Source organism: Taudactylus pleione, unplaced genomic scaffold (assembly GCF_031769625.1).
Source record: "Taudactylus pleione unplaced genomic scaffold, aTauple2 ptg000997l, whole genome shotgun sequence".
NCBI classification, from domain to species: domain Eukaryota; kingdom Metazoa; phylum Chordata; class Amphibia; order Anura; family Myobatrachidae; genus Taudactylus; species Taudactylus pleione.
Window position 1 is genome coordinate 918,568 of NW_028285398.1, and position 27,979 is coordinate 946,546.

Here is a 27,979-nt window from a genome sequence, read left to right on the forward strand (position 1 = left end):
ACTGAGGAGAATCGGGATATTACTGTCATTTACTAAGGAGAATAGGGATATTACTGTCATTACTGAGGAGAATGGGGTTTATTACTGAGGAGAATGGGGATTTACTGTCACCACTGAGGATAATGGGGTTATTACTGAGGAGAATGGGGGATATTACAGTCATTACTGAGGAGAATGGGGTTATTACTGAGGAGAATGGGGGTTATTACTGAGGAGAATGTGGGTTATTACTGTCATTACTGAGGATAATGGGGTTATTACTGAGGAGAATGGTGATATTACTGTCATTACTGAGGAGAATGGGGGTCATTACTGAGGACATTGGTGATATTACTGTCATTACTGAGGAGAATGGGGGTTATTACTGTCACCACTGAGGAGAATGAGGGATAGTACTGCATGTAATGAGGATTATGGGGTTATTACTACAAGCAGTGAGAGGAATATTACAGTGTAGCTGACACAATACATGTATACAATACACAGACTGGTGATATCAGAGTGAGCTGTCAGTGCAGGATATCCCCCAGTAATGTCTCATACACATAGGAGTGTGAGTTATAGCTGTCACAGCACAGTATTATGGAGGTTACACTGGAGGACGAACTGTGAGGGTGCATGCAGTTCTATCACTCTGCCAGGAGGAGGCAGTAACGCCCTACTACAGACTCTAGGCCAGTGTATGGTGGGACTGTCTGTGGAAGATATGGTGTTCTCAGCACCCCCTCCCACATTATGGCCCTCCCTCCACCCTCCCCATGTCCTTCCCCTACAGCTTATAAGAGTTACCAGCACAGTTCAGAGTCCCAGGAGAGACAACAGTCCTGACAGACCTGCACCAAGAGACCACAGGAGAATGGGTGAGAGCTCCCCAGACACTGACTGCACCCCCAGGGTCATTTATATATATATATATATATATAAATATAAATATATATATATATAACACACATACACACTTCTGTTTCACTAAGTTACCAGGCAGCACTTACTGTTACTTTTCACTTCTCCTGTGCAGCTGAGCTATTGTCCTCTGTAATCAGCCATGCTCGGCTGCAGGTGTAAGGTCAGTGGGTGCATTGTAACCACATGGGATGAGTGTCAGTAAATCTGTTGTGTGTGAGATAGGATATTGTATATATGTTATTCTGTATGTGCATATTGTGTTCTGTCTCAGGCCTATGATACACCTGAGGTGACAGAGATATTAGTGTTTATATCTGTTGCTTTCCCTCCACCAGTTGCCATGTTCCCTGTAATGTAATGCTGAAGGGAGTACTGGATCTGGGGTGTAAGCTTCTGGGGTTCTCATTTATTAGGGGTGATAATGTTATACATAGACCCTATTGATGTGTCAGCCTGTCAGTGAGAGCTGAGTGGTGGATAATAACAGAGGGGGGGTCATCCAGCAGACTAGGGGGAATCCTTGGGTCTGCAGAATGGTCCTCTCCTTCCTCTGGACCATAACGAGTCACAATGAACCCAACTCTCAAGTTGCTTCATGTAATGCAGAGCCGAACGCATCTAGGATATGGAGGTGGTGATGGATCTCTGTATATCTGTGTATTATGGGGAGAGAGAACACGGGGTGCCTTACCATAAGGAGCATACAGTAACTGCAGGGCATGCAGAGGTGGTACAGTGCTGGTGTAGGGGATACCACATAGTCACACCCTGTATCTGTGTATTATGGGGAGACAGAACACGGGGTGCCTTACCATAAGGAGTATACAGTAACTGCAGGGCATGCAGAGGTGGTACAGTGCTGGTGTAGGGGATACCACATAGTCACACCCTGTATCTGTGTATTATGGGGAGACAGAACACGGGGTGCCTTACCATAAGGAGCATACAGTAACTGCAGGGCATGCAGGGGTGGTACAGTGCTGGTGTAGGGGATACCACATAGTCACACCCTGTATCTGTGTATTATGGGGAGACAGAACACGGGGTGCCTTACCATAAGGAGTATACAGTAACTGCAGGGCATGCAGAGGTGGTACAGTGCTGGTGTAGGGGATACCACATAGTCACACCCTGTATCTGTGTATTATGGGGAGACAGAACACGGGGTGCCTTACCATAAGGGGCATACAGTAACTGCAGGGCATGCAGAGGTGGTACAGTGCTGGTGTAGGGGATACCACATAGTCACACCCTGTATCTGTGTATTATGGGGAGACAGAACACGGGGTGCCTTACCATAAGGAGTATACAGTAACTGCAGGGCATGCAGAGGTGGTACAGTGCTGGTGTAGGGGATACCACATAGTCACACCCTGTATCTGTGTATTATGGGGAGAGAGAACACGGGGTGCCTTACCATAAGGGGCATACAGTAACTGCAGGGCATGCAGAGGTGGTACAGTGCTGGTGTAGGGGATACCACGTAGTCACACCCTGTATCTGTGTATTATGGGGAGACAGAACACGGGGTGCCTTACCATAAGGAGCATACAGTAACTGCAGGGCATGCAGAGGTGGTACAGTGCTGGTGTAGGGGATACCACGTAGTCACACCCTGTATCTGTGTATTATGGGGAGAGAGAACACGGGGTGCCTTACCATAAGGAGTATACAGTAACTGCAGGGCATGCAGAGGTGGTACAGTGCTGGTGTAGGGGATACCACGTAGTCACACCCCGTATCTGTGTATTATGGGGAGACAGAACACGGGGTGCCTTACCATAAGGGGCATACAGTAACTGCAGGGCATGCAGAGGTGGTACAGTGCTGGTGTAGGGGATACCACATAGTCACACCCTGTATCTGTGTATTATGGGGAGACAGAACACGGGGTGCCTTACCATAAGGGGCATACAGTAACTGCAGGGCATGCAGAGGTGGTACAGTGCTGGTGTAGGGGATACCACGTAGTCACATCCTGTATCTGTGTATTATGGGGAGACAGAACACGGGGTGCCTTACCATAAGGAGCATACAGTAACTGCAGGGCATGCAGAGGTGGTACAGTACTGATGTAGGGGATACCACATAGTCACACCCTGTATCTGTGTATTATGGGGAGAGAGAACACGGGGTGCCTTACCATAAGGAGCATACAGTAACTGCAGGGCATGCAGAGGTGGTACAGTGCTGGTGTAGGGGATACCACATAGTCACACCCTGTATCTGTGTATTATGGGGAGAGAGAACACGGGGTGCCTTACCATAAGGGGCATACAGTAACTGCAGGGCATGCAGAGGTGGTACAGTGCTGGTGTAGGGGATACCACGTAGTCACACCCTGTATCTGTGTATTATGGGGAGACAGAACACGGGGTGCCTTACCATAAGGAGCATACAGTAACTGCAGGGCATGCAGAGGTGGTACAGTGCTGGTGTAGGGGATACCACGTAGTCACACCCCGTATCTGTGTATTATGGGGAGAGAGAACACGGGGTGCCTTACCATAAGGAGCATACAGTAACTGCAGGGCATGCAGAGGTGGTACAGTGCTGGTGTAGGGGATACCACATAGTCACGCCCCGTATCTGTGTATTATGGGGAGACAGAACACGGGGTGCCTTACCATAAGGAGTATACAGTAACTGCAGGGCATGCAGAGGTGGTACAGTGCTGGTGTAGGGGATACCACGTAGTCACACCCTGTATCTGTGTATTATGGGGAGAGAGAACACTGGGTGCCTTACCATAAGGAGTATACAGTAACTGCAGGGCATGCAGAGGTGGTACAGTGCTGGTGTAGGGGATACCACGTAGTCACGCCCCGTATCTGTGTATTATGGGGAGACAGAACACGGGGTGCCTTACCATAAGGAGTATACAGTAACTGCAGGGCATGCAGAGGTGGTACAGTACTGGTGTAGGGGATACCACATAGTCACACCCTGTATCTGTGTATTATGGGGAGAGAGAACACGGGGTGCCTTACCATAAGGAGCATACAGTAACTGCAGGGCATGCAGAGGTGGTACAGTGCTGGTGTAGGGGATACCACATAGTCACACCCTGTATCTGTGTATTATGGGGAGAGAGAACACGGGGTGCCTTACCATAAGGGGCATACAGTAACTGCAGGGCATGCAGAGGTGGTACAGTGCTGGTGTAGGGGATACCACGTAGTCACACCCTGTATCTGTGTATTATGGGGAGACAGAACACGGGGTGCCTTACCATAAGGAGTATACAGTAACTGCAGGGCATGCAGAGGTGGTACAGTGCTGGTGTAGGGGATACCACATAGTCACACCCTGTATCTGTGTATTATGGGGAGAGAGAACACTGGGTGCCTTACCATAAGGAGCATACAGTAACTGCAGGGCATGCAGAGGTGGTACAGTGCTGGTGTAGGGGATACCACATAGTCACACCCCGTATCTGTGTATTATGGGGAGACAGAACACGGGGTGCCTTACCATAAGGAGCATACAGTAACTGCAGGGCATGCAGAGGTGGTACAGTGCTGGTGTAGGGGATACCACGTAGTCACACCCTGTATCTGTGTATTATGGGGAGAGAGAACACGGGGTGCCTTACCATAAGGGGCATACAGTAACTGCAGGGCATGCAGAGGTGGTACAGTGCTGGTGTAGGGGATACCACGTAGTCACACCCCGTATCTGTGTATTATGGGGAGACAGAACACGGGGTGCCTTACCATAAGGGGCATACAGTAACTGCAGGGCATGCAGAGGTGGTACAGTGCTGGTGTAGGGGATACCACATAGTCACACCCTGTATCTGTGTATTATGGGGAGAGAGAACACGGGGTGCCTTACCATAAGGAGTATACAGTAACTGCAGGGCATGCAGAGGTGGTACAGTGCTGGTGTAGGGGATACCACATAGTCACACCCCGTATCTGTGTATTATGGGGAGAGAGAACACTGGGTGCCTTACCATAAGGAGCATACAGTAACTGCAGGGCATGCAGAGGTGGTACAGTGCTGGTGTAGGGGATACCACATAGTCACATCCTGTATCTGTGTATTATGGGGAGACAGAACACGGGGTGCCTTACCATAAGCATACAGTAACTGCAGGGCATGCAGAGGTGGTACAGTGCTGGTGTAGGGGATACCACGTAGTCACACCCTGTATCTGTGTATTATGGGGAGAGAGAACACGGGGTGCCTTACCATAAGGGGCATACAGTAACTGCAGGGCATGCAGAGGTGGTACAGTGCTGGTGTAGGGGATACCACGTAGTCACACCCTGTATCTGTGTATTATGGGAAGACAGAACACGGGGTGCCTTACCATAAGGAGCATACAGTAACTGCAGGGCATGCAGAGGTGGTACAGTGCTGGTGTAGGGGATACCACGTAGTCACACCCTGTATCTGTGTATTATGGGGAGACAGAACACGGGGTGCCTTACCATAAGGAGCATACAGTAACTGCAGGGCATGCAGAGGTGGTACAGTGCTGGTGTAGGGGATACCACGTAGTCACACCCTGTATCTGTGTATTATGGGGAGACAGAACACGGGGTGCCTTACCATAAGGAGCATACAGTAACTGCAGGGCATGCAGAGGTGGTACAGTGCTGGTGTAGGGGATACCACGTAGTCACACCCCGTATCTGTGTATTATGGGGAGACAGAACACGGGGTGCCTTACCATAAGGAGCATACAGTAACTGCAGGGCATGCAGAGGTGGTACAGTGCTGGTGTAGGGGATACCACATAGTCACACCCTGTATCTGTGTATTATGGGGAGAGAGAACACGGGGTGCCTTACCATAAGGGGCATACAGTAACTGCAGGGCATGCAGAGGTGGTACAGTGCTGGTGTAGGGGATACCACGTAGTCACACCCCGTATCTGTGTATTATGGGGAGACAGAACACGGGGTGCCTTACCATAAGGGGCATACAGTAACTGCAGGGCATGCAGAGGTGGTACAGTGCTGGTGTAGGGGATACCACATAGTCACACCCCGTATCTGTGTATTATGGGGAGAGAGAACACGGGGTGCCTTACCATAAGGAGGATACAGTAACTGCAGGGCATGCAGAGGTGGTACAGTGCTGGTGTAGGGGATACCACATAGTCACACCCCGTATCTGTGTATTATGGGGAGAGAGAACACTGGGTGCCTTACCATAAGGAGCATACAGTAACTGCAGGGCATGCAGAGGTGGTACAGTGCTGGTGTAGGGGATACCACATAGTCACACCCCGTATCTGTGTATTATGGGGAGAGAGAACACGGGGTGCCTTACCATCAGGAGGATACAGTAACTGCAGGGCATGCAGAGGTGGTACAGTGCTGGTGTAGGGGATACCACATAGTCACACCCCGTATCTGTGTATTATGGGGAGAGAGAACACTGGGTGCCTTACCATAAGGAGCATACAGTAACTGCAGGGCATGCAGAGGTGGTACAGTGCTGGTGTAGGGGATACCACGTAGTCACACCCTGTATCTGTGTATTATGGGGAGAGAGAACACGGGGTGCCTTACCATAAGGGGCATACAGTAACTGCAGGGCATGCAGAGGTGGTACAGTGCTGGTGTAGGGGATACCACGTAGTCACACCCTGTATCTGTGTATTATGGGGAGACAGAACACGGGGTGCCTTACCATAAGGAGTATACAGTAACTGCAGGGCATGCAGGGGTGGTACAGTACTGGTGTAGGGGATACCACGTAGTCACACCCTGTATCTGTGTATTATGGGGAGAGAGAACACGGGGTGCCTTACCATAAGGAGTATACAGTAACTGCAGGGCATGCAGAGGTGGTACAGTGCTGGTGTAGGGGATACCACGTAGTCACACCCTGTATCTGTGTATTATGGGGAGACAGAACACGGGGTGCCTTACCATAAGGGGCATACAGTAACTGCAGGGCATGCAGGGGTGGTACAGTGCTGGTGTAGGGGATACCACATAGTCACACCCTGTATCTGTGTATTATGGGGAGACAGAACACGGGGTGCCTTACCATAAGGAGCATACAGTAACTGCAGGGCATGCAGAGGTGGTACAGTGCTGGTGTAGGGGATACCACATAGTCACGCCCCGTATCTGTGTATTATGGGGAGACAGAACACGGGGTGCCTTACCATAAGGGGCATACAGTAACTGCAGGGCATGCAGGGGTGGTACAGTGCTGGTGTAGGGGATACCACATAGTCACACCCTGTATCTGTGTATTATGGGGAGACAGAACACGGGGTGCCTTACCATAAGGGGCATACAGTAACTGCAGGGCATGCAGGGGTGGTACAGTGCTGGTGTAGGGGATACCACGTAGTCACACCCCGTATCTGTGTATTATGGGGAGACAGAACACGGGGTGCCTTACCATAAGGAGCATACAGTAACTGCAGGGCATGCAGAGGTGGTACAGTGCTGGTGTAGGGGATACCACATAGTCACACCCTGTATCTGTGTATTATGGGGAGAGAGAACACGGTGTGCCTTACCATAAGGAGCATACAGTAACTGCAGGGCATGCAGAGGTGGTACAGTGCTGGTGTAGGGGATACCACATAGTCACACCCTGTATCTGTGTATTATGGGGAGACAGAACACGGGGTGCCTTACCATAAGGAGCATACAGTAACTGCAGGGCATGCAGAGGTGGTACAGTGCTGGTGTAGGGGATACCACGTAGTCACACCCTGTATCTGTGTATTATGGGGAGAGAGAACACGGGGTGCCTTACCATAAGGAGCATACAGTAACTGCAGGGCATGCAGAGGTGGTACAGTGCTGGTGTAGGGGATACCACGTAGTCACACCCTGTATCTGTGTATTATGGGGAGACAGAACACGGGGTGCCTTACCATAAGGAGCATACAGTAACTGCAGGGCATGCAGAGGTGGTACAGTGCTGGTGTAGGGGATACCACATAGTCACACCCTGTATCTGTGTATTATGGAGAGAGCACACGGGGTGCCTTACCATAAGGGGCATACAGTAACTGCAGGGCATGCAGAGGTGGTACAGTACTGGTGTAGGGGATACCACGTAGTCACACCCTGTATCTGTGTATTATGGGGAGAAGGAACACGGGGTGCCTTACCATAAGGGGCATACAGTAACTGCAGGGCATGCAGGGGTGGTACAGTGCTGGTGTAGGGGATACCACATAGTCACACCCTGTATCTGTGTATTATGGGGAGACAGAACACGGGGTGCCTTACCATAAGGAGCATACAGTAACTGCAGGGCATGCAGAGGTGGTACAGTGCTGGTGTAGGGGATACCACGTAGTCACACCCTGTATCTGTGTATTATGGGGAGAGAGAACACGGGGTGCCTTACCATAAGGGGCATACAGTAACTGCAGGGCATGCAGAGGTGGTACAGTGCTGGTGTAGGGGATACCACGTAGTCACACCCTGTATCTGTGTATTATGGGGAGAGAGAACACGGGGTGCCTTACCATAAGGAGCATACAGTAACTGCAGGGCATGCAGAGGTGGTACAGTGCTGGTGTAGGGGATACCACGTAGTCACACCCCGTATCTGTGTATTATGGGGAGACAGAACACGGGGTGCCTTACCATAAGGAGTATACAGTAACTGCAGGGCATGCAGAGGTGGTACAGTACTGGTGTAGGGGATACCACGTAGTCACACCCTGTATCTGTGTATTATGGGGAGAGAGAACACGGGGTGCCTTACCATAAGCATACAGTAACTGCAGGGCATGCAGAGGTGGTACAGTACTGGTGTAGGGGATACCACGTAGTCACACCCTGTATCTGTGTATTATGGGGAGAGAGAACACGGGGTGCCTTACCATAAGCATACAGTAACTGCAGGGCATGCAGAGGTGGTACAGTGCTGGTGTAGGGGATACCACGTAGTCACATCCTGTATCTGTGTATTATGGGGAGACAGAACACGGGGTGCCTTACCATAAGGGGAATACAGTAACTGCAGGGCATGCAGAGGTGGTACAGTGCTGGTGTAGGGGATACCACGTAGTCACACCCCGTATCTGTGTATTATGGGGAGACAGAACACGGGGTGCCTTACCATAAGGAGTATACAGTAACTGTAGGGCATGCAGAGGTGGTACAGTACTGGTGTAGGGGATACCACATAGTCACACCCTGTATCTGTGTATTATGGGGAGAGAGAACACGGGGTGCCTTACCATAAGGAGTATACAGTAACTGCAGGGCATGCAGAGGTGGTACAGTGCTGGTGTAGGGGATACCACGTAGTCACACCCTGTATCTGTGTATTATGGGGAGACAGAACACGGGGTGCCTTACCATAAGGAGTATACAGTAACTGCAGGGCATGCAGAGGTGGTACAGTGCTGGTGTAGGGGATACCACATAGTCACACCCTGTATCTGTGTATTATGGGGAGAGAGAACACGGGGTGCCTTACCATAAGGAGTATACAGTAACTGCAGGGCATGCAGAGGTGGTACAGTGCTGGTGTAGGGGATACCACGTAGTCACACCCCGTATCTGTGTATTATGGGGAGACAGAACACGGGGTGCCTTACCATAAGGGGCATACAGTAACTGCAGGGCATGCAGAGGTGGTACAGTGCTGGTGTAGGGGATACCACATAGTCACACCCTGTATCTGTGTATTATGGGGAGACAGAACACGGGGTGCCTTACCATAAGGGGAATACAGTAACTGCAGGGCTTGCAGAGGTGGTACAGTGCTGGTGTAGGGGATACCACGTAGTCACACCCTGTATCTGTGTATTATGGAGAGAGAACACGGGGTTCCTTACCATAAGGGGCATACAGTAACTGCAGGGCATGCAGGGGTGGTACAGTACTGGTGTAGGGGATACCACGTAGTCACACCCTGTATCTGTGTATTATGGGGAGACAGAACACGGGGTGCCTTACCATAAGGAGCATACAGTAACTGCAGGGCATGCAGAGGTGGTACAGTGCTGGTGTAGGGGATACCACATAGTCACACCCTGTATCTGTGTATTATGGGGAGACAGAACACGGGGTGCCTTACCATAAGGGGCATACAGTAACTGCAGGGCATGCAGAGGTGGTACAGTGCTGGTGTAGGGGATACCACGTAGTCACACCCTGTATCTGTGTATTATGGGGAGAGAGAACACGGGGTGCCTTACCATAAGGAGCATACAGTAACTGCAGGGCATGCAGAGGTGGTACAGTGCTGGTGTAGGGGATACCACATAGTCACACCCTGTATCTGTGTATTATGGGGAGACAGAACACGGGGTGCCTTACCATAAGGAGTATACAGTAACTGCAGGGCATGCAGAGGTGGTACAGTACTGGTGTAGGGGATACCACGTAGTCACACCCTGTATCTGTGTATTATGGGGAGAGAGAACACGGGGTGCCTTACCATAAGGAGTATACAGTAACTGCAGGGCATGCAGAGGTGGTACAGTACTGGTGTAGGGGATACCACGTAGTCACACCCTGTATCTGTGTATTATGGGGAGAGAGAACACGGGGTGCCTTACCATAAGCATACAGTAACTGCAGGGCATGCAGAGGTGGTACAGTGCTGGTGTAGGGGATACCATGTAGTCACATCCTGTATCTGTGTATTATGGGGAGACAGAACACGGGGTGCCTTACCATAAGGAGCATACAGTAACTGCAGGGCATGCAGAGGTGGTACAGTGCTGGTGTAGGGGATACCACGTAGTCACACCCTGTATCTGTGTATTATGGGGAGACAGAACACGGGGTGCCTTACCATAAGGAGTATACAGTAACTGCAGGGCATGCAGAGGTGGTACAGTGCTGGTGTAGGGGATACCACGTAGTCACATCCTGTATCTGTGTATTATGGGGAGAGAGAACACGGGGTGCCTTACCATAAGGGGCATACAGTAACTGCAGGGCATGCAGAGGTGGTACAGTGCTGGTGTAGGGGATACCACGTAGTCACACCCTGTATCTGTGTATTATGGGGAGACAGAACACGGGGTGCCTTACCATAAGGAGTATACAGTAACTGCAGGGCATGCAGAGGTGGTACAGTGCTGGTGTAGGGGATACCACGTAGTCACACCCTGTATCTGTGTATTATGGGGAGAGAGAACACGGGGTGCCTTACCATAAGGGGCATACAGTAACTGCAGGGCATGCAGAGGTGGTACAGTGCTGGTGTAGGGGATACCACGTAGTCACACCCTGTATCTGTGTATTATGGGAAGACAGAACACGGGGTGCCTTACCATAAGGAGCATACAGTAACTGCAGGGCATGCAGAGGTGGTACAGTGCTGGTGTAGGGGATACCACGTAGTCACACCCTGTATCTGTGTATTATGGGGAGACAGAACACGGGGTGCCTTACCATAAGGAGCATACAGTAACTGCAGGGCATGCAGAGGTGGTACAGTGCTGGTGTAGGGGATACCACGTAGTCACACCCTGTATCTGTGTATTATGGGGAGACAGAACACGGGGTGCCTTACCATAAGGAGCATACAGTAACTGCAGGGCATGCAGAGGTGGTACAGTGCTGGTGTAGGGGATACCACGTAGTCACACCCCGTATCTGTGTATTATGGGGAGACAGAACACGGGGTGCCTTACCATAAGGAGCATACAGTAACTGCAGGGCATGCAGAGGTGGTACAGTGCTGGTGTAGGGGATACCACATAGTCACACCCTGTATCTGTGTATTATGGGGAGAGAGAACACGGGGTGCCTTACCATAAGGGGCATACAGTAACTGCAGGGCATGCAGAGGTGGTACAGTGCTGGTGTAGGGGATACCACGTAGTCACACCCCGTATCTGTGTATTATGGGGAGACAGAACACGGGGTGCCTTACCATAAGGGGCATACAGTAACTGCAGGGCATGCAGAGGTGGTACAGTGCTGGTGTAGGGGATACCACATAGTCACACCCCGTATCTGTGTATTATGGGGAGAGAGAACACGGGGTGCCTTACCATAAGGAGGATACAGTAACTGCAGGGCATGCAGAGGTGGTACAGTGCTGGTGTAGGGGATACCACATAGTCACACCCCGTATCTGTGTATTATGGGGAGAGAGAACACTGGGTGCCTTACCATAAGGAGCATACAGTAACTGCAGGGCATGCAGAGGTGGTACAGTGCTGGTGTAGGGGATACCACATAGTCACACCCCGTATCTGTGTATTATGGGGAGAGAGAACACGGGGTGCCTTACCATAAGGAGGATACAGTAACTGCAGGGCATGCAGAGGTGGTACAGTGCTGGTGTAGGGGATACCACATAGTCACACCCCGTATCTGTGTATTATGGGGAGAGAGAACACTGGGTGCCTTACCATAAGGAGCATACAGTAACTGCAGGGCATGCAGAGGTGGTACAGTGCTGGTGTAGGGGATACCACGTAGTCACACCCTGTATCTGTGTATTATGGGGAGAGAGAACACGGGGTGCCTTACCATAAGGGGCATACAGTAACTGCAGGGCATGCAGAGGTGGTACAGTGCTGGTGTAGGGGATACCACGTAGTCACACCCTGTATCTGTGTATTATGGGGAGACAGAACACGGGGTGCCTTACCATAAGGAGTATACAGTAACTGCAGGGCATGCAGGGGTGGTACAGTACTGGTGTAGGGGATACCACGTAGTCACACCCTGTATCTGTGTATTATGGGGAGAGAGAACACGGGGTGCCTTACCATAAGGAGTATACAGTAACTGCAGGGCATGCAGAGGTGGTACAGTGCTGGTGTAGGGGATACCACGTAGTCACACCCTGTATCTGTGTATTATGGGGAGACAGAACACGGGGTGCCTTACCATAAGGGGCATACAGTAACTGCAGGGCATGCAGGGGTGGTACAGTGCTGGTGTAGGGGATACCACATAGTCACACCCTGTATCTGTGTATTATGGGGAGACAGAACACGGGGTGCCTTACCATAAGGAGCATACAGTAACTGCAGGGCATGCAGAGGTGGTACAGTGCTGGTGTAGGGGATACCACATAGTCACGCCCCGTATCTGTGTATTATGGGGAGACAGAACACGGGGTGCCTTACCATAAGGGGCATACAGTAACTGCAGGGCATGCAGGGGTGGTACAGTGCTGGTGTAGGGGATACCACATAGTCACACCCTGTATCTGTGTATTATGGGGAGACAGAACACGGGGTGCCTTACCATAAGGGGCATACAGTAACTGCAGGGCATGCAGGGGTGGTACAGTGCTGGTGTAGGGGATACCACGTAGTCACACCCCGTATCTGTGTATTATGGGGAGACAGAACACGGGGTGCCTTACCATAAGGAGCATACAGTAACTGCAGGGCATGCAGAGGTGGTACAGTGCTGGTGTAGGGGATACCACATAGTCACACCCTGTATCTGTGTATTATGGGGAGAGAGAACACGGGGTGCCTTACCATAAGGAGCATACAGTAACTGCAGGGCATGCAGAGGTGGTACAGTGCTGGTGTAGGGGATACCACATAGTCACACCCTGTATCTGTGTATTATGGGGAGACAGAACACGGGGTGCCTTACCATAAGGAGCATACAGTAACTGCAGGGCATGCAGAGGTGGTACAGTGCTGGTGTAGGGGATACCACGTAGTCACACCCTGTATCTGTGTATTATGGGGAGAGAGAACACGGGGTGCCTTACCATAAGGAGCATACAGTAACTGCAGGGCATGCAGAGGTGGTACAGTGCTGGTGTAGGGGATACCACGTAGTCACACCCTGTATCTGTGTATTATGGGGAGACAGAACACGGGGTGCCTTACCATAAGGAGCATACAGTAACTGCAGGGCATGCAGAGGTGGTACAGTGCTGGTGTAGGGGATACCACATAGTCACACCCTGTATCTGTGTATTATGGAGAGAGCACACGGGGTGCCTTACCATAAGGGGCATACAGTAACTGCAGGGCATGCAGAGGTGGTACAGTACTGGTGTAGGGGATACCACGTAGTCACACCCTGTATCTGTGTATTATGGGGAGAAGGAACACGGGGTGCCTTACCATAAGGGGCATACAGTAACTGCAGGGCATGCAGGGGTGGTACAGTGCTGGTGTAGGGGATACCACATAGTCACACCCTGTATCTGTGTATTATGGGGAGACAGAACACGGGGTGCCTTACCATAAGGAGCATACAGTAACTGCAGGGCATGCAGAGGTGGTACAGTGCTGGTGTAGGGGATACCACGTAGTCACACCCTGTATCTGTGTATTATGGGGAGAGAGAACACGGGGTGCCTTACCATAAGGGGCATACAGTAACTGCAGGGCATGCAGAGGTGGTACAGTGCTGGTGTAGGGGATACCACGTAGTCACACCCTGTATCTGTGTATTATGGGGAGAGAGAACACGGGGTGCCTTACCATAAGGAGCATACAGTAACTGCAGGGCATGCAGAGGTGGTACAGTGCTGGTGTAGGGGATACCACGTAGTCACACCCCGTATCTGTGTATTATGGGGAGACAGAACACGGGGTGCCTTACCATAAGGAGTATACAGTAACTGCAGGGCATGCAGAGGTGGTACAGTACTGGTGTAGGGGATACCACGTAGTCACACCCTGTATCTGTGTATTATGGGGAGAGAGAACACGGGGTGCCTTACCATAAGCATACAGTAACTGCAGGGCATGCAGAGGTGGTACAGTACTGGTGTAGGGGATACCACGTAGTCACACCCTGTATCTGTGTATTATGGGGAGAGAGAACACGGGGTGCCTTACCATAAGCATACAGTAACTGCAGGGCATGCAGAGGTGGTACAGTGCTGGTGTAGGGGATACCACGTAGTCACATCCTGTATCTGTGTATTATGGGGAGACAGAACACGGGGTGCCTTACCATAAGGGGAATACAGTAACTGCAGGGCATGCAGAGGTGGTACAGTGCTGGTGTAGGGGATACCACGTAGTCACACCCCGTATCTGTGTATTATGGGGAGACAGAACACGGGGTGCCTTACCATAAGGAGTATACAGTAACTGTAGGGCATGCAGAGGTGGTACAGTACTGGTGTAGGGGATACCACATAGTCACACCCTGTATCTGTGTATTATGGGGAGAGAGAACACGGGGTGCCTTACCATAAGGAGCATACAGTAACTGCAGGGCATGCAGAGGTGGTACAGTGCTGGTGTAGGGGATACCACGTAGTCACACCCTGTATCTGTGTATTATGGGGAGACAGAACACGGGGTGCCTTACCATAAGGGGCATACAGTAACTGCAGGGCATGCAGAGGTGGTACAGTGCTGGTGTAGGGGATACCACGTAGTCACACCCTGTATCTGTGTATTATGGGGAGAGAGAACACGGGGTGCCTTACCATAAGGAGCATACAGTAACTGCAGGGCATGCAGAGGTGGTACAGTGCTGGTGTAGGGGATACCACGTAGTCACGCCCCGTATCTGTGTATTATGGGGAGACAGAACACGGGGTGCCTTACCATAAGGAGTATACAGTAACTGCAGGGCATGCAGAGGTGGTACAGTACTGGTGTAGGGGATACCACGTAGTCACACCCTGTATCTGTGTATTATGGGGAGAGAGAACACGGGGTGCCTTACCATAAGCATACAGTAACTGCAGGGCATGCAGAGGTGGTACAGTGCTGGTGTAGGGGATACCATGTAGTCACATCCTGTATCTGTGTATTATGGGGAGACAGAACACGGGGTGCCTTACCATAAGGAGCATACAGTAACTGCAGGGCATGCAGAGGTGGTACAGTGCTGGTGTAGGGGATACCACGTAGTCACACCCTGTATCTGTGTATTATGGGGAGACAGAACACGGGGTGCCTTACCATAAGGAGTATACAGTAACTGCAGGGCATGCAGAGGTGGTACAGTGCTGGTGTAGGGGATACCACGTAGTCACATCCTGTATCTGTGTATTATGGGGAGAGAGAACACGGGGTGCCTTACCATAAGGGGCATACAGTAACTGCAGGGCATGCAGAGGTGGTACAGTGCTGGTGTAGGGGATACCACGTAGTCACACCCTGTATCTGTGTATTATGGGGAGACAGAACACGGGGTGCCTTACCATAAGGAGTATACAGTAACTGCAGGGCATGCAGAGGTGGTACAGTGCTGGTGTAGGGGATACCACGTAGTCACACCCTGTATCTGTGTATTATGGGGAGACAGAACACGGGGTGCCTTACCATAAGGAGTATACAGTAACTGCAGGGCTTGCAGAGGTGGTACAGTGCTGGTGTAGGGGATACCACGTAGTCACACCCTGTATCTGTGTATTATGGGGAGACAGAACACGGGGTGCCTTACCATAAGGGGAATACAGTAACTGCAGGGCTTGCAGAGGTGGTACAGTGCTGGTGTAGGGGATACCACGTAGTCACACCCTGTATCTGTGTATTATGGGGAGACAGAACACGGGGTGCCTTACCATAAGGAGTATACAGTAACTGCAGGGCATGCAGAGGTGGTACAGTGCTGGTGTAGGGGATACCACGTAGTCACACCCTGTATCTGTGTATTATGGGGAGAGAAAACACGGGGTGCCTTACCATAAGGAGGATACAGTAACTGCAGGGCATGCAGAGGTGGTACAGTGCTGGTGTAGGGGATACCACGTAGTCACATCCTGTATCTGTGTATTATGGGGAGAGAAAACACGGGGTGCCTTACCATAAGGAGGATACAGTAACTGCAGGGCATGCAGAGGTGGTACAGTGCTGGTGTAGGGGATACCACGTAGTCACATCCTGTATCTGTGTATTATGGGGAGAGAGAACACGGGGTGCCTTACCATAAGGGGCATACAGTAACTGCAGGGCATGCAGAGGTGGTAAAGTACTGGTGTAGGGGATACCACGTAGTCACACCCTGTATCTGTGTATTATGGGGAGAGAGAACACGGGGTGCCTTACCATAAGGAGGATACAGTAACTGCAGGGCATGCAGAGGTGGTACAGTGCTGGTGTAGGGGATACCACATAGTCACACCCTGTATCTGTGTATTATGGGGAGACAGAACACGGGGTGCCTTACCATAAGGAGCATACAGTAACTGCAGGGCATGCAGGGGTGGTACAGTACTGGTGTAGGCGATACCACATAGTCACGTCCTGTATCTGTGTATTATGGGGAGACAGAACACGGGGTGCCTTACCATAAGGAGCATACAGTAACTGCAGGGCATGCAGAGGTGGTACAGTGCTGGTGTAGGGGATACCACATAGTCACACCCTGTATCTGTGTATTATGGGGAGAGAGAACACGGGGTGCCTTACCATAAGGAGTATACAGTAACTGCAGGGCATGCAGAGGTGGTACAGTGCTGGTGTAGGGGATACCACGTAGTCACACCCTGTATCTGTGTATTATGGGGAGAGAGAACACGGGGTGCCTTACCATAAGGAGCATACAGTAACTGCAGGGCATGCAGAGGTGGTACAGTGCTGGTGTAGGGGATACCACGTAGTCACATCCTGTATCTGTGTATTATGGGGAGAGAGAACACGGGGTGCCTTACCATAAGGGGCATACAGTAACTGCAGGGCATGCAGAGGTGGTACAGTGCTGGTGTAGGGGATACCACATAGTCACATCCTGTATCTGTGTATTATGGGGAGACAGAACACGGGGTGCCTTACCATAAGGAGCATACAGTAACTGCAGGGCATGCAGAGGTGGTACAGTGCTGGTGTAGGGGATACCACATAGTCACACCCTGTATCTGTGTATTATGGGAAGACAGAACACGGGGTGCCTTACCATAAGGAGCATACAGTAACTGCAGGGCATGCAGAGGTGGTACAGTGCTGGTGTAGGGGATACCACGTAGTCACACCCCGTATCTGTGTATTATGGGGAGACAGAACACGGGGTGCCTTACCATAAGGGGCATACAGTAACTGCAGGGCATGCAGAGGTGGTACAGTGCTGGTGTAGGGGATACCACGTAGTCACACCCTGTATCTGTGTATTATGGGGAGAGAGAACACGGGGTGCCTTACCATAAGGAGTATACAGTAACTGCAGGGCATGCAGAGGTGGTACAGTGCTGGTGTAGGGGATACCACGTAGTCACACCCTGTATCTGTGTATTATGGGGAGACAGAACACGGGGTGCCTTACCATAAGGAGCATACAGTAACTGCAGGGCATGCAGAGGTGGTACAGTGCTGGTGTAGGGGATACCACATAGTCACACCCTGTATCTGTGTATTATGGGGAGAAGGAACACGGGGTGCCTTACCATAAGGAGCATACAGTAACTGCAGGGCATGCAGAGGTGGTACAGTGCTGGTGTAGGGGATACCACGTAGTCACACCCCGTATCTGTGTATTATGGGGAGACAGAACACGGGGTGCCTTACCATAAGGGGCATACAGTAACTGCAGGGCATGCAGAGGTGGTACAGTGCTGGTGTAGGGGATACCACGTAGTCACACCCTGTATCTGTGTATTATGGGGAGAATGGGGATATTACTGTAGGGGCAGGCTAGGGGACGAGGGGGTTAGGGTTAGGCACCCCCGGGGGGAAGTTAGGGTTAGGCACCCCCCCGGGGGAATTAGGTTTTGGTAGTGGGGAAAGGGGGGTTAGGTTTAAACACTTTAAGGGGGAATTAGAGAGGCACATGGGGGGGAGGTTAGGCACCCTAAAGGAGGGTTAGGGGGTTGAATTAGGTTAGATTATACTTATCTTTAGGACGATCTGGATTTCCTCCTCTGTCGGGCTACGGCTGCCGGGATTTGAACCGCCGCCCATGTGGTCGGTGGTAAATCATACCCCACCCCTTATGTAATGTGAGCTATTACATCATAATGATGTACTTGCAAAAGACCCACCTTCATGTCCCCTTCCACCAGGTACACAGTGCTCTGCTCCTGGGCTTCCCACTTACACACCCTCCTACATGTCCCCTCCCACCAGGTACACGGTGCTCTGCTCCTGGGCTTCCCACTTACACACCCTCCTACATGTCCCCTTCCACCAGATACACAGTGCTCTGCTCCTGGGCTTCCCACTTACACACCCTCCTACATGTCCCCTCCCACCAGGTACACAGCGCTCTGCTCCTGGGCTTCCCACTTACACACCCTCCTACATGTCCCCTCCCACCAGGTACACGGTGCTCTGCTCCTGGGCTTCCCACTTACACACCCTCCTACATGTCCCCTCCCACCAGGTACACGGTGCTCTGCTCCTGGGCTTCCCACTTACACACCCTCCTACATGTCCCCACCCACCATGTACACAGTGCTCTGCTCCTGGGCTTCCCACTTATACACCCTCCTACATGTCCCCTCCCACCAGGTACACAGCGCTCTGCTCCTGGGCTTCCCACTTACACACCCTCCTACATGTCCCCACCCACCAGGTACACAGCGCTCTGCTCCTGGGCTTCCCACTTACACACCCTCCTACATGTCCCCACCCACCATGTACACAGTGCTCTGCTCCTGGGCTTCCCACTTATACACCCTCCTACATGTCCCCTCCCACCAGGTACACAGCGCTCTGCTCCTGGGCTTCCCACTTACACACCCTCCTACATGTCCCCACCCACCAGGTACACAGCGCTCTGCTCCTGGGCTTCCCACTTACACACCCTCCTACATGTCCCCACCCACTAGGTAGACAGCGCAGAGTATTTGTACCTGGTGGGAGAGGTCATGTTAGCGGGTAGATACATATCTGACTATTAGAGTCCCTGTGTCTGGCTTACTAGACATGTCCAGCTGTGGTCTGTAGGCCCCAGATGCTTCTCATCCTAGGAGACATATCTGCAAATCTGCACGTAGCCTCCACATTCTCTGCAATAAATATAATTATACGACTACTAAATCTGTCTCCCGGGTAACGTGTATAGAGATAGGAGATAATACTGTGTCATGATTGTATAGGATTCCTCACTAAGCCATAAACTCGCAGAGCCTGCGATGATGACCACTGACCTATCTGTGTCTGCTGCTGTACGCACAGCGTATTATGCTGCCGATCCCCTTGTATCGCCTTTCTGAGTTCAATACACAGATGTGACCAAAGTTCTGAATAGTTTACTCTCAGGCCTGATCTGTGCTTATCCCAAGCGTGATTCCGTTTTGTTACATACTGGCATTCACCCCCGTGTCACGGGTATAATGCACCCAGGACGTTTTCGGGGGGGGTAACTGCAAATATGTAGTATCCCCCTAATATATGACAGAGGGACAGTAGCCGATATCTCTGATACCAGCTGCGATCCCTCCGTTACCGCCAGCAGCGGTATAAGTTTGTATAGGTGATGCAATGCCGCCATATTTACCAACTTCCGGGATGCGATGCGTTACGGAGATTAGCCTCCGCCATAGCCTCTGGCCTACACATTGCAAAAGCTCCCGGAGAGGATTTCATAGGAGCCCTCCCCGGCAATGGCCGCGGTGCATGCGTGGTCAGTAGGTCGCACAGGCGCTGGAGTCCCGGCACAGGAGTGAGGAGGCCACTGACGTGGTCACTTCCAGCATATCGGAGGGCCGGGCTCCACAGTGCCAATGCCATCATTTATAAATGGGCCAAAAGGGAAAATATCTACAAAGACCCCCAGGTGCCAATCTGACAATGGGCTTAAGGTGCCATACACTCCGCATTTAGGCCACTTTACACAGAATTGGTCGTATCACCATGTGTCCGCTGTGATAGCCCACCAATCCCGATCAGGATCTGATGTCGGCCAGGAGCGGCACTGAGTGCACTCTGGCGACCTGCCAGTGTATGCTGTTGTCGTTGATTTGCGCCAGCGTTGCCCTCGCGGTTCTGGACAAATGAGGGGATCTTGTTCAGATGCCTATGGAAGTCTGCACATGTGCGTTCTAATAACTTCACTACAGCACATGTACTAAAGGCCTGAGCCTGGTACGTCTGCGCCCAATTTTACCGTACGCACCCGCGACAGCTTGCTGGCAGCAATTATCCGCCCGTCTTTGTGAGTATGAGCGCTGCTGCGTGAGATTGGCACGCAGCCAGTGCTTGTTGGAGAGCGTGAATTTGCAGTTCTATCCGCATACCCTGGTTAGTGGAGCCCCGGTGGCGCCGTCCGGGCTGCGATGATTTCCGTTAGTCTTGCATTGAACGCTTGATTTATAATGCCGCTGTGTACATAAGAAATACTTCATTATTGTGGAACATCCACTTGGCAAAACTGCTCCAGAACCAGAATCCTGCTGCAAAAAAACGCTGCCAACCCCGGCCGGCAGGCTCCGCAGGATGTGCAGTGTCTGCTCTGTTAATTATCATCTACTGCAACCTGTATTCACCAAGGTCACACAAATGGGTGCAGCCTTGAATGGAGCTTAATATGTCCTACTGTTACATGGTGCTAAATCCAATGTAGATGGAATAAATATTTGGATTGAAGAGATCATTTAGTGCAGCAGCTTCTGTGTAATTGCTGAGGCCAGTAAATGTTGGTACAGCGAGTGCATATTGTACACCTCAGGCACCAGGATGGCTGCCAATGTAAGCAGAGCTGGTGAGCAGTACGGTGAGTGCCCACCTCTTACTGTATGCAGACTGCCATCAGTCCTGGCACGTGATAAGGAGCGTGGTTATCAATGTGACATAGAGGCTCCTGCTGGTGCATTATCTGTGTATGTTACATAATAGGCAAATAACTCCTCAGGGTATAACTTCAATAACACATAAAGCTTGCGCCATAACTATTTTGCTATACCTGCCAACGAGGCGTCTCTTGTCCTATAACGTGATCATAAACAGATGAATTGACAAGGACAGGGATGGTTCAGGGTGGGGCGACATCCTACTTCCAGCATAGCGCTGGATCCGATTCTTGACTGATTTTTGCAATTACTGTGTGATGGGGAATTAATGTGTTATGGAGCCGGAGGCAGTCGGCTGGGACTTGTGTGATTGTGCAAGCAGGTTTACATAGGGCCTGATTTAGAGACGGACGCAATGGTGAGAAGGATATGAGGAGGCAGCAGTGGGCGTCCCTATGCTGGGCTGTGCTTACACTGTACAGATATGAGGAGGCAGCAGTGGGCGTCCCTATCCCTATACACCAAGGAGGCCAGGGAAAGAAGCTTTCTGAGAAGCACACCAAGGAGGCCGGGGAAAGAAGCTCTCCGAGAAGGAAACCAAGGAGGCCGGGGAAAGAAGCTCTCTGAGAAGGACACCAAGGAGGCCGTGGAAAGAAGCTCTCTGAGAAGGACACCAAGGAGGCCGTGGAAAGAAGCTCTCTGAGAAGGATACTAAGGTTGTGACAAGTGTTGATACAATGTGTCTCCATCGCATTAGCGCCTTTGTGCCTGCACACTGTGGAGCGCATGTGACGCAGAAGATTATAAGGATTTTCGCACATGCGCAGTAGAAAAAAATCACTTGACTTCTTTCAACATCCGCATAGCATGGGTCTCCGAAACAGAACTTTATCAGTGCAGTATAAATAATTGGGTCACCATTCTAAGGGTGGGGGTTTTGGAATATTCCATGGTAAACCCATATAGGCCCAGAACTTTTAAAGGGCTTCTGCAGCTTCTAGAGACCCAGCTAATATAGGCTATATCTTAGGGAGTTTTCCATATAGGGCTGTATATGTTGGGTTTATTGATAAAGGGTCATTCATAAAGGTAATTAAATGCAGAATAATAGTGTGTCATGGTGTACGGTGCCTGAAAGTCTCTGACATCTCTCAGCTTTGAGCCAATGTAAGGGCTTTTTTATGTCGTTAGTCAGAGTATACCATTTAGTTCTCCTCTAGCTGTGATGAGGTGTCTGTGTTTCGGGTGGAAGTGATTGTGCAATCTGTTTGTGTTGTTAGGACACTGACCTTGTTAAGTAATTTTTTTTGTGGTTGGGAAGGTAACTGATGATTTTGCCGTTAATTGTTGCTTTGTGGGCTTCCTATATCGTGGTCCATGGAATTTCAGGTCACACGTTTTGGAAGTAGACTTAAAGAGTTTCAGGGACCGTGCCTGTAGAAGTGAGACGAATGTTGGGTGGTTAATGCTCCAGATGTCAATAGCCCCGATGCTTCCACTTGTAGGACAAAGGCTTCAGGATGGGGCAATTGTTGTACGTTGGGTGATTTGTCTATTGTGCTGTCCGTCATGGTATTATAGCCTCCTGTGACGTCACGCCGTTTCTCCAGCCTGGGGTTTCTGCAATAAGGAGGAGTGAAGAAGCTGTTGTGGTCCGCATTTAGGGGTCTGTAAAATTATTAGGTTTATACCAAGGTTTCCAATCATGATAGTCACAAGCGTGGCTAGCTGGTAAGAGAATGGCGTTGGGAATTACACTATAATGTGGTGGAAGCACATAAATATTGTATTACATGGGTAACGGAGATAAACTGACAACTCAATCTGTAACTAGCACTAATGGTTACTTTATATTATGTCCCAAACAGTAAAGCAGAGTCAGGCTGCCATACAGTACACAACCTATCCTCCCGCCTGGGGCACAGGAGGCACCGGGAGGCCCAAATGACATAACCCATGTTTCTTTTCGTTATAAACCAGGGGGCATAACCTGTTTTGCTAAATTCCTCTCCGTGACCTTAATCCAACTTATTCTCTGCTCAGATAGATCTCGCCCTCCATCTATGCACTCTCCTCTCCTGCTCCCCACTCTCTCTATCCAGTAACACTATAGAGGTCAGCTGTAGGGAGAAGGGAACACTGTGCCATCTGTCCTACAGGGACTTGTGTAACTGTCGGGTGCGCCAAGTGCCCATTGAAGTAGAATAACCCCAGGATGGTAGGTTGTGAATATGAGACTGATAGCATAGAGTAAACAAATAGGGGGAAAAAAAGCATATTTAAGAATGAATGCAGTAAACCAGGTCTTGGGGAATCGGTATGAAATAGCCGGCGGTTCCATTCCCGGCAGCGGCAGCCCGACAGCAGAGTTCCGAGCAGCGGAAGCCCGACAGCGCTGGAAATTCCCGATCGTGGATAGGTAAGTATTGTCTAACCTAACCCTAATCCTCCTTAGGGGTGCCTAACCCTAACCACCCCCTTCCCCGCTGCCTAAACCTAAGTCCCCCGCTCGCGGCGCCAGGCATCGCTACGATTGGGATGCCGGGCGCCGGTCTCCCGGCGTCTGGAAAATGCCGGGCGTCTACATCTAGGCATTTCACCCTTGCCGTGATGACAGTCGGGAAGCCGGCTGCCGGTATTTAGGCAGTCTGCTTCCCGATTGCATACCGGTCTTGGTGTTGTCTCTATGCAGCCTGATGTTTCCGTGCTCAGTTATCCAGCAATATGTAGACAAGCCATATCTTGACTAGGCTGTAACAATTTTTCCATTCTCTGAGCAAGTTTCTGTAGAAATTAGGATAAGATAGAGGCCCTGATTCAGAGCCGGACGCTCTGACAGAGCACTCTCTCTGAATCAGGGCCGGCCTTCTTGTTTTTTAGAACGGCCTCCTGGCCGCTCGCATAGCTGTGGGTGACCACCCACAGCTATAGCGAGCGGTCAGGAAGATGGTCGCGATGGTCAAGACCATCGCGACCATCGGGCTTGCGACGAGACCTTTGTAGTAGGGTCTCGTGGCGGCAAGCCCCAGAGAGATTTCGGCTCTAACAGAGACAAAATCTCTCCCACTGAGATCACCCGTGATGTCAGTGGGGCCGCCCCCAAACGGAGGCGTTCTCATGGGAATGCCTCCGTTTGGGCAGCCACTCCCCCGGCCCACCCACCAAAGGGGGCGAGCTGTCACTCAACATCGACAGCTCGCCCCCTTTGTTGCGAGACCCGGAGCGACGGAGTGCCCGTTGCTATCCGGGTCTCACGCATGTGCACGACGGAGCCGGCTTTGTCGTGCGCATGCGCACTGGCCCACCATCGACCCGGTTGCGAGCGCAGAGCGCTTGCGACTGGGTCTGAATCAGGCCCAGAGACTGGTCTCGGAAACAGAGATGTTTTCTTGAAAGAATAAAGTGAGTAACCGGCATGAGTCATATCATCTTCTCACACCCAGTATCGACATGCTTTTTTGTGCTCTCGGACATTCAGTAAAGGCTTACCAAACCGTGCGTACCAAACCAGGCGTTCTAAACAATGCGTACCCAACCGTGCATACCAAACAATGCGTACCAAACTGTGCATACCATACCGTGCGTACCAAACAGTGCACACCAAACTGTGCATACCATACCGTGCGTACCAAACAATGCACACCAAACTGTGCATACCATACCGTGCGTACCAAACTGTGCATACCACACCGTGCGTACCAAACTGTGCATACCATACCTTGCGTACCAAATAATGCATACCATACCGTGCGTACCAAACTGTCCGTACCATATCGTGCATACCAAATAATGCATGGCTTCCTTCTGCTGGGGAACAAATGGTGTAGGCTCTAACATTAATACTGGTGGCCAGGGTATGACATCCTCCCGGCTCGGCCTGTGTGTACATCACTACTTCTCATCACATTGACACACACATCAGGAAATATAATGCTGTCCTATCAACACCCAGATGGTTATGACTGTGCTCCCTGATTACCTCAGCCCTGGGTCCGACTAATATATACTGTTTCCTTCTCCATAGCCAAGTGTAAATCGTCATGTGGTCCTGGGTACAAGACTCCTCTGGACGCCATGAAAGGTAATCTGTGTAACTTCAGTGCATTGATTGAAGCTGCTGGGGCTCATTTACATTACAGCAGGCGAATGGCGGACGGCATTGCCCCTGTAATTATAACATGACGAGATTGCACTCCTCTCACAGTTTGGTGCATCAGTCTAGTGGGCAAGACCCCATGGCTAGTGAGGTGGTAGAGTTTTATTGAGGAAACTTACGGTTTAGGAACTACTGTAGTTACAATATCGTGTCACTGTACACGCCTAGTTTGCCCAAACAAGCTTGCGGTACGGGGAAAGAAAACTAAATGAGCCCCTTGGAGCCAAGATGGGGCAAGTGGGAAAACTTACCCTGATTTTCAAAGCTTTGGATATCTGGTATCAATCTAGAAATATCCCCTGTGTGCGCATTGTAACCGCTGTCACTGCGCTGCAAACACCAAGTACAGAAATATGCCGTTATATTGCATTGTAACCGCTGTCACTGCGCTGCAATCACCAAGTACAGAAATATGCCGTTATATTGCATTGTAACCGCTGTCACTGCGCTGCTATCACCAAGTACAGAAATATGCCGTTATATTGCATTGTAAAGGAGCCGCGTTGTCCTCCGGTTACCCTGCGCTTATATCCTTCAGACTCCATGGGGTGTGGTGTGTACGTTCTCGTGCTCTGTGTATTTGCTGTTTCCTTATGGATCTTTGTCTCTGCTGCACAGGCCCCCGTGAGAAAATCATTTATGTGCCCTGTATCTATCGCAACAGCGGTAATGGCAAACCTGACTACTTGGCCACAGTGAATGTGGACCCTGCATCACCGCAGTACTCCCAGGTAAGTCACATAACGCATACACATCCTGACACACGCTGCACTGTAATAACACTTTCTGCAACTCTACCAGAGCTCAGTACGAGAATGGTAAATGGTTCTAGGCCAGCGTACGCACTCACCTGTCTTTATACTCTACAGAGGAAAGTAGATCCAGTTCAGAAAGGAGGATAGTGGCTACAAGGTATAGCATGCCAGCAGGGGTGGTAACACTGTATCCAATAAATCCCGTTTCAGGTTATTCACCGCCTGCCGATGCCCAACGCCAACGATGAGCTGCACCACTCGGGCTGGAACACCTGCAGCAGCTGCTTCGGGGATCCCACCAAAGTTAGGGACCGGCTGATCCTGCCCTGTCTCATTTCTTCCCGGGTCTATGTGGTGGATGTGGGTACCGACCCGCTGGCCCCTCGCATCCACAAGGTGGGTGTTAATCCAAACCGGTGAGGTTATTGCCTTGTGGAGTCTACGTAGGTTTCAGGTTCGATACATACTCCTGAGCAGTATCTGACACAGCGTCCGTCCCTTCTCCAGGTGGTGGAAGCCGAGGATGTCCACGAGAAGTGCGATTTGGCAAATCTGCACACCTCTCACTGCTTGGGCTGTGGGGAAATCATGATCAGCACCTTGGGAGACCTTTCTGGAAATGGCAAAGGTGCGTAAAATATATAGATAGATAAGATACACAGATTAGTGAGTAACCAGAGGTGTAACTACCATAGCGGCAGTAACGATGCACTAATATGTAGGTATATGCCAGTACCCCCCCCCCCCCCCCCTTCACTGGGCTGCACTGATGTCTCGGGCTGAGTATTGGGGGTGCCCTACGTCCTTCCTGCTCAGAGAACTCGCAGCAGCTCCCACTGTCGGTGACCAGGCCTTTCTGCTCCGTATCTTAGGGGGCTTTGTCTTGCTGGACGGACAGACGTTTGAGGTGAAAGGGAACTGGGAAGCAGAGGGACACGCTGCCCCATACGGCTATGACTTCTGGTACCAACCACGGCACAACATCATGATCAGCAGCGAATGGGGGGCTCCCAAGGTGCTCATCAAAGGTTTCAAGATAGAAGATGTACTGGCTGGTAAGATGACGGTTTCCCAAGACGTGGGTTTCATAGAGACGTATGGAGGTCTCTCGCCCAACTGCTCAGGGGAAGCCGGACAGGACGCCATGTCCATCCTGGACTAACTATATTTACTGTATTGTAGGACACTACGGGCAGCGATTACACCTGTGGGACTGGACCACACACACCCGCATACAGAGTCTGGACCTGGGGGTGGACGGTCAGATCCCCCTGGAAGTACGCTTCCTGCACAATCCTGACGCTGACCAGGGGTTCGTCGGGTGCGCGCTCAGCAGCTCTGTGTTCCGCTTCTTCAAGACCAAGGTGAGATGATATAGATCTGCGTACATAGTTGCAATTGTGTATGCTGCTGAATCAGGCCCTATATTTAGAATTGTTGCCGAGCCCCCGAGCTTGTGACCTGAAGGTATACAGTCTGGATTTTTTCATATATGACTCTAATTTATCTGTATTATATGTCTTGTGCAGAATGGTCCGTGGGCTGCAGAGAAGGTCATCCAGGTGCCCTCTAAGAAGGTGGAAGGCTGGGCATTGCCAGAGATGCCAGGTGAGTAATTCACTGGCGAGCACCCGCT

The 27,979-nt window shown here is 51.0% G+C and overlaps 1 protein-coding gene across 1 annotated transcript in view; it reads left to right on the top strand.

Moving 5' to 3' along the window:
- Window positions 1-753: 753 nt before the first annotated feature.
- Window positions 754-27,979, top strand: part of SELENBP1 (selenium binding protein 1) — a 44,087-nt gene continuing 16,861 nt past the window's right edge. The window contains exons 1-8 of the mRNA XM_088461005.1: window positions 754-860; window positions 25,457-25,513; window positions 26,207-26,319; window positions 26,554-26,739; window positions 26,851-26,971; window positions 27,216-27,398; window positions 27,526-27,707; window positions 27,873-27,951. Coding sequence (XP_088317131.1) covers window positions 857-860; window positions 25,457-25,513; window positions 26,207-26,319; window positions 26,554-26,739; window positions 26,851-26,971; window positions 27,216-27,398; window positions 27,526-27,707; window positions 27,873-27,951 — 925 coding nt within the window. The 5' untranslated portion in view covers window positions 754-856. The remainder of the gene's footprint in view (window positions 861-25,456; window positions 25,514-26,206; window positions 26,320-26,553; window positions 26,740-26,850; window positions 26,972-27,215; window positions 27,399-27,525; window positions 27,708-27,872; window positions 27,952-27,979) is intronic.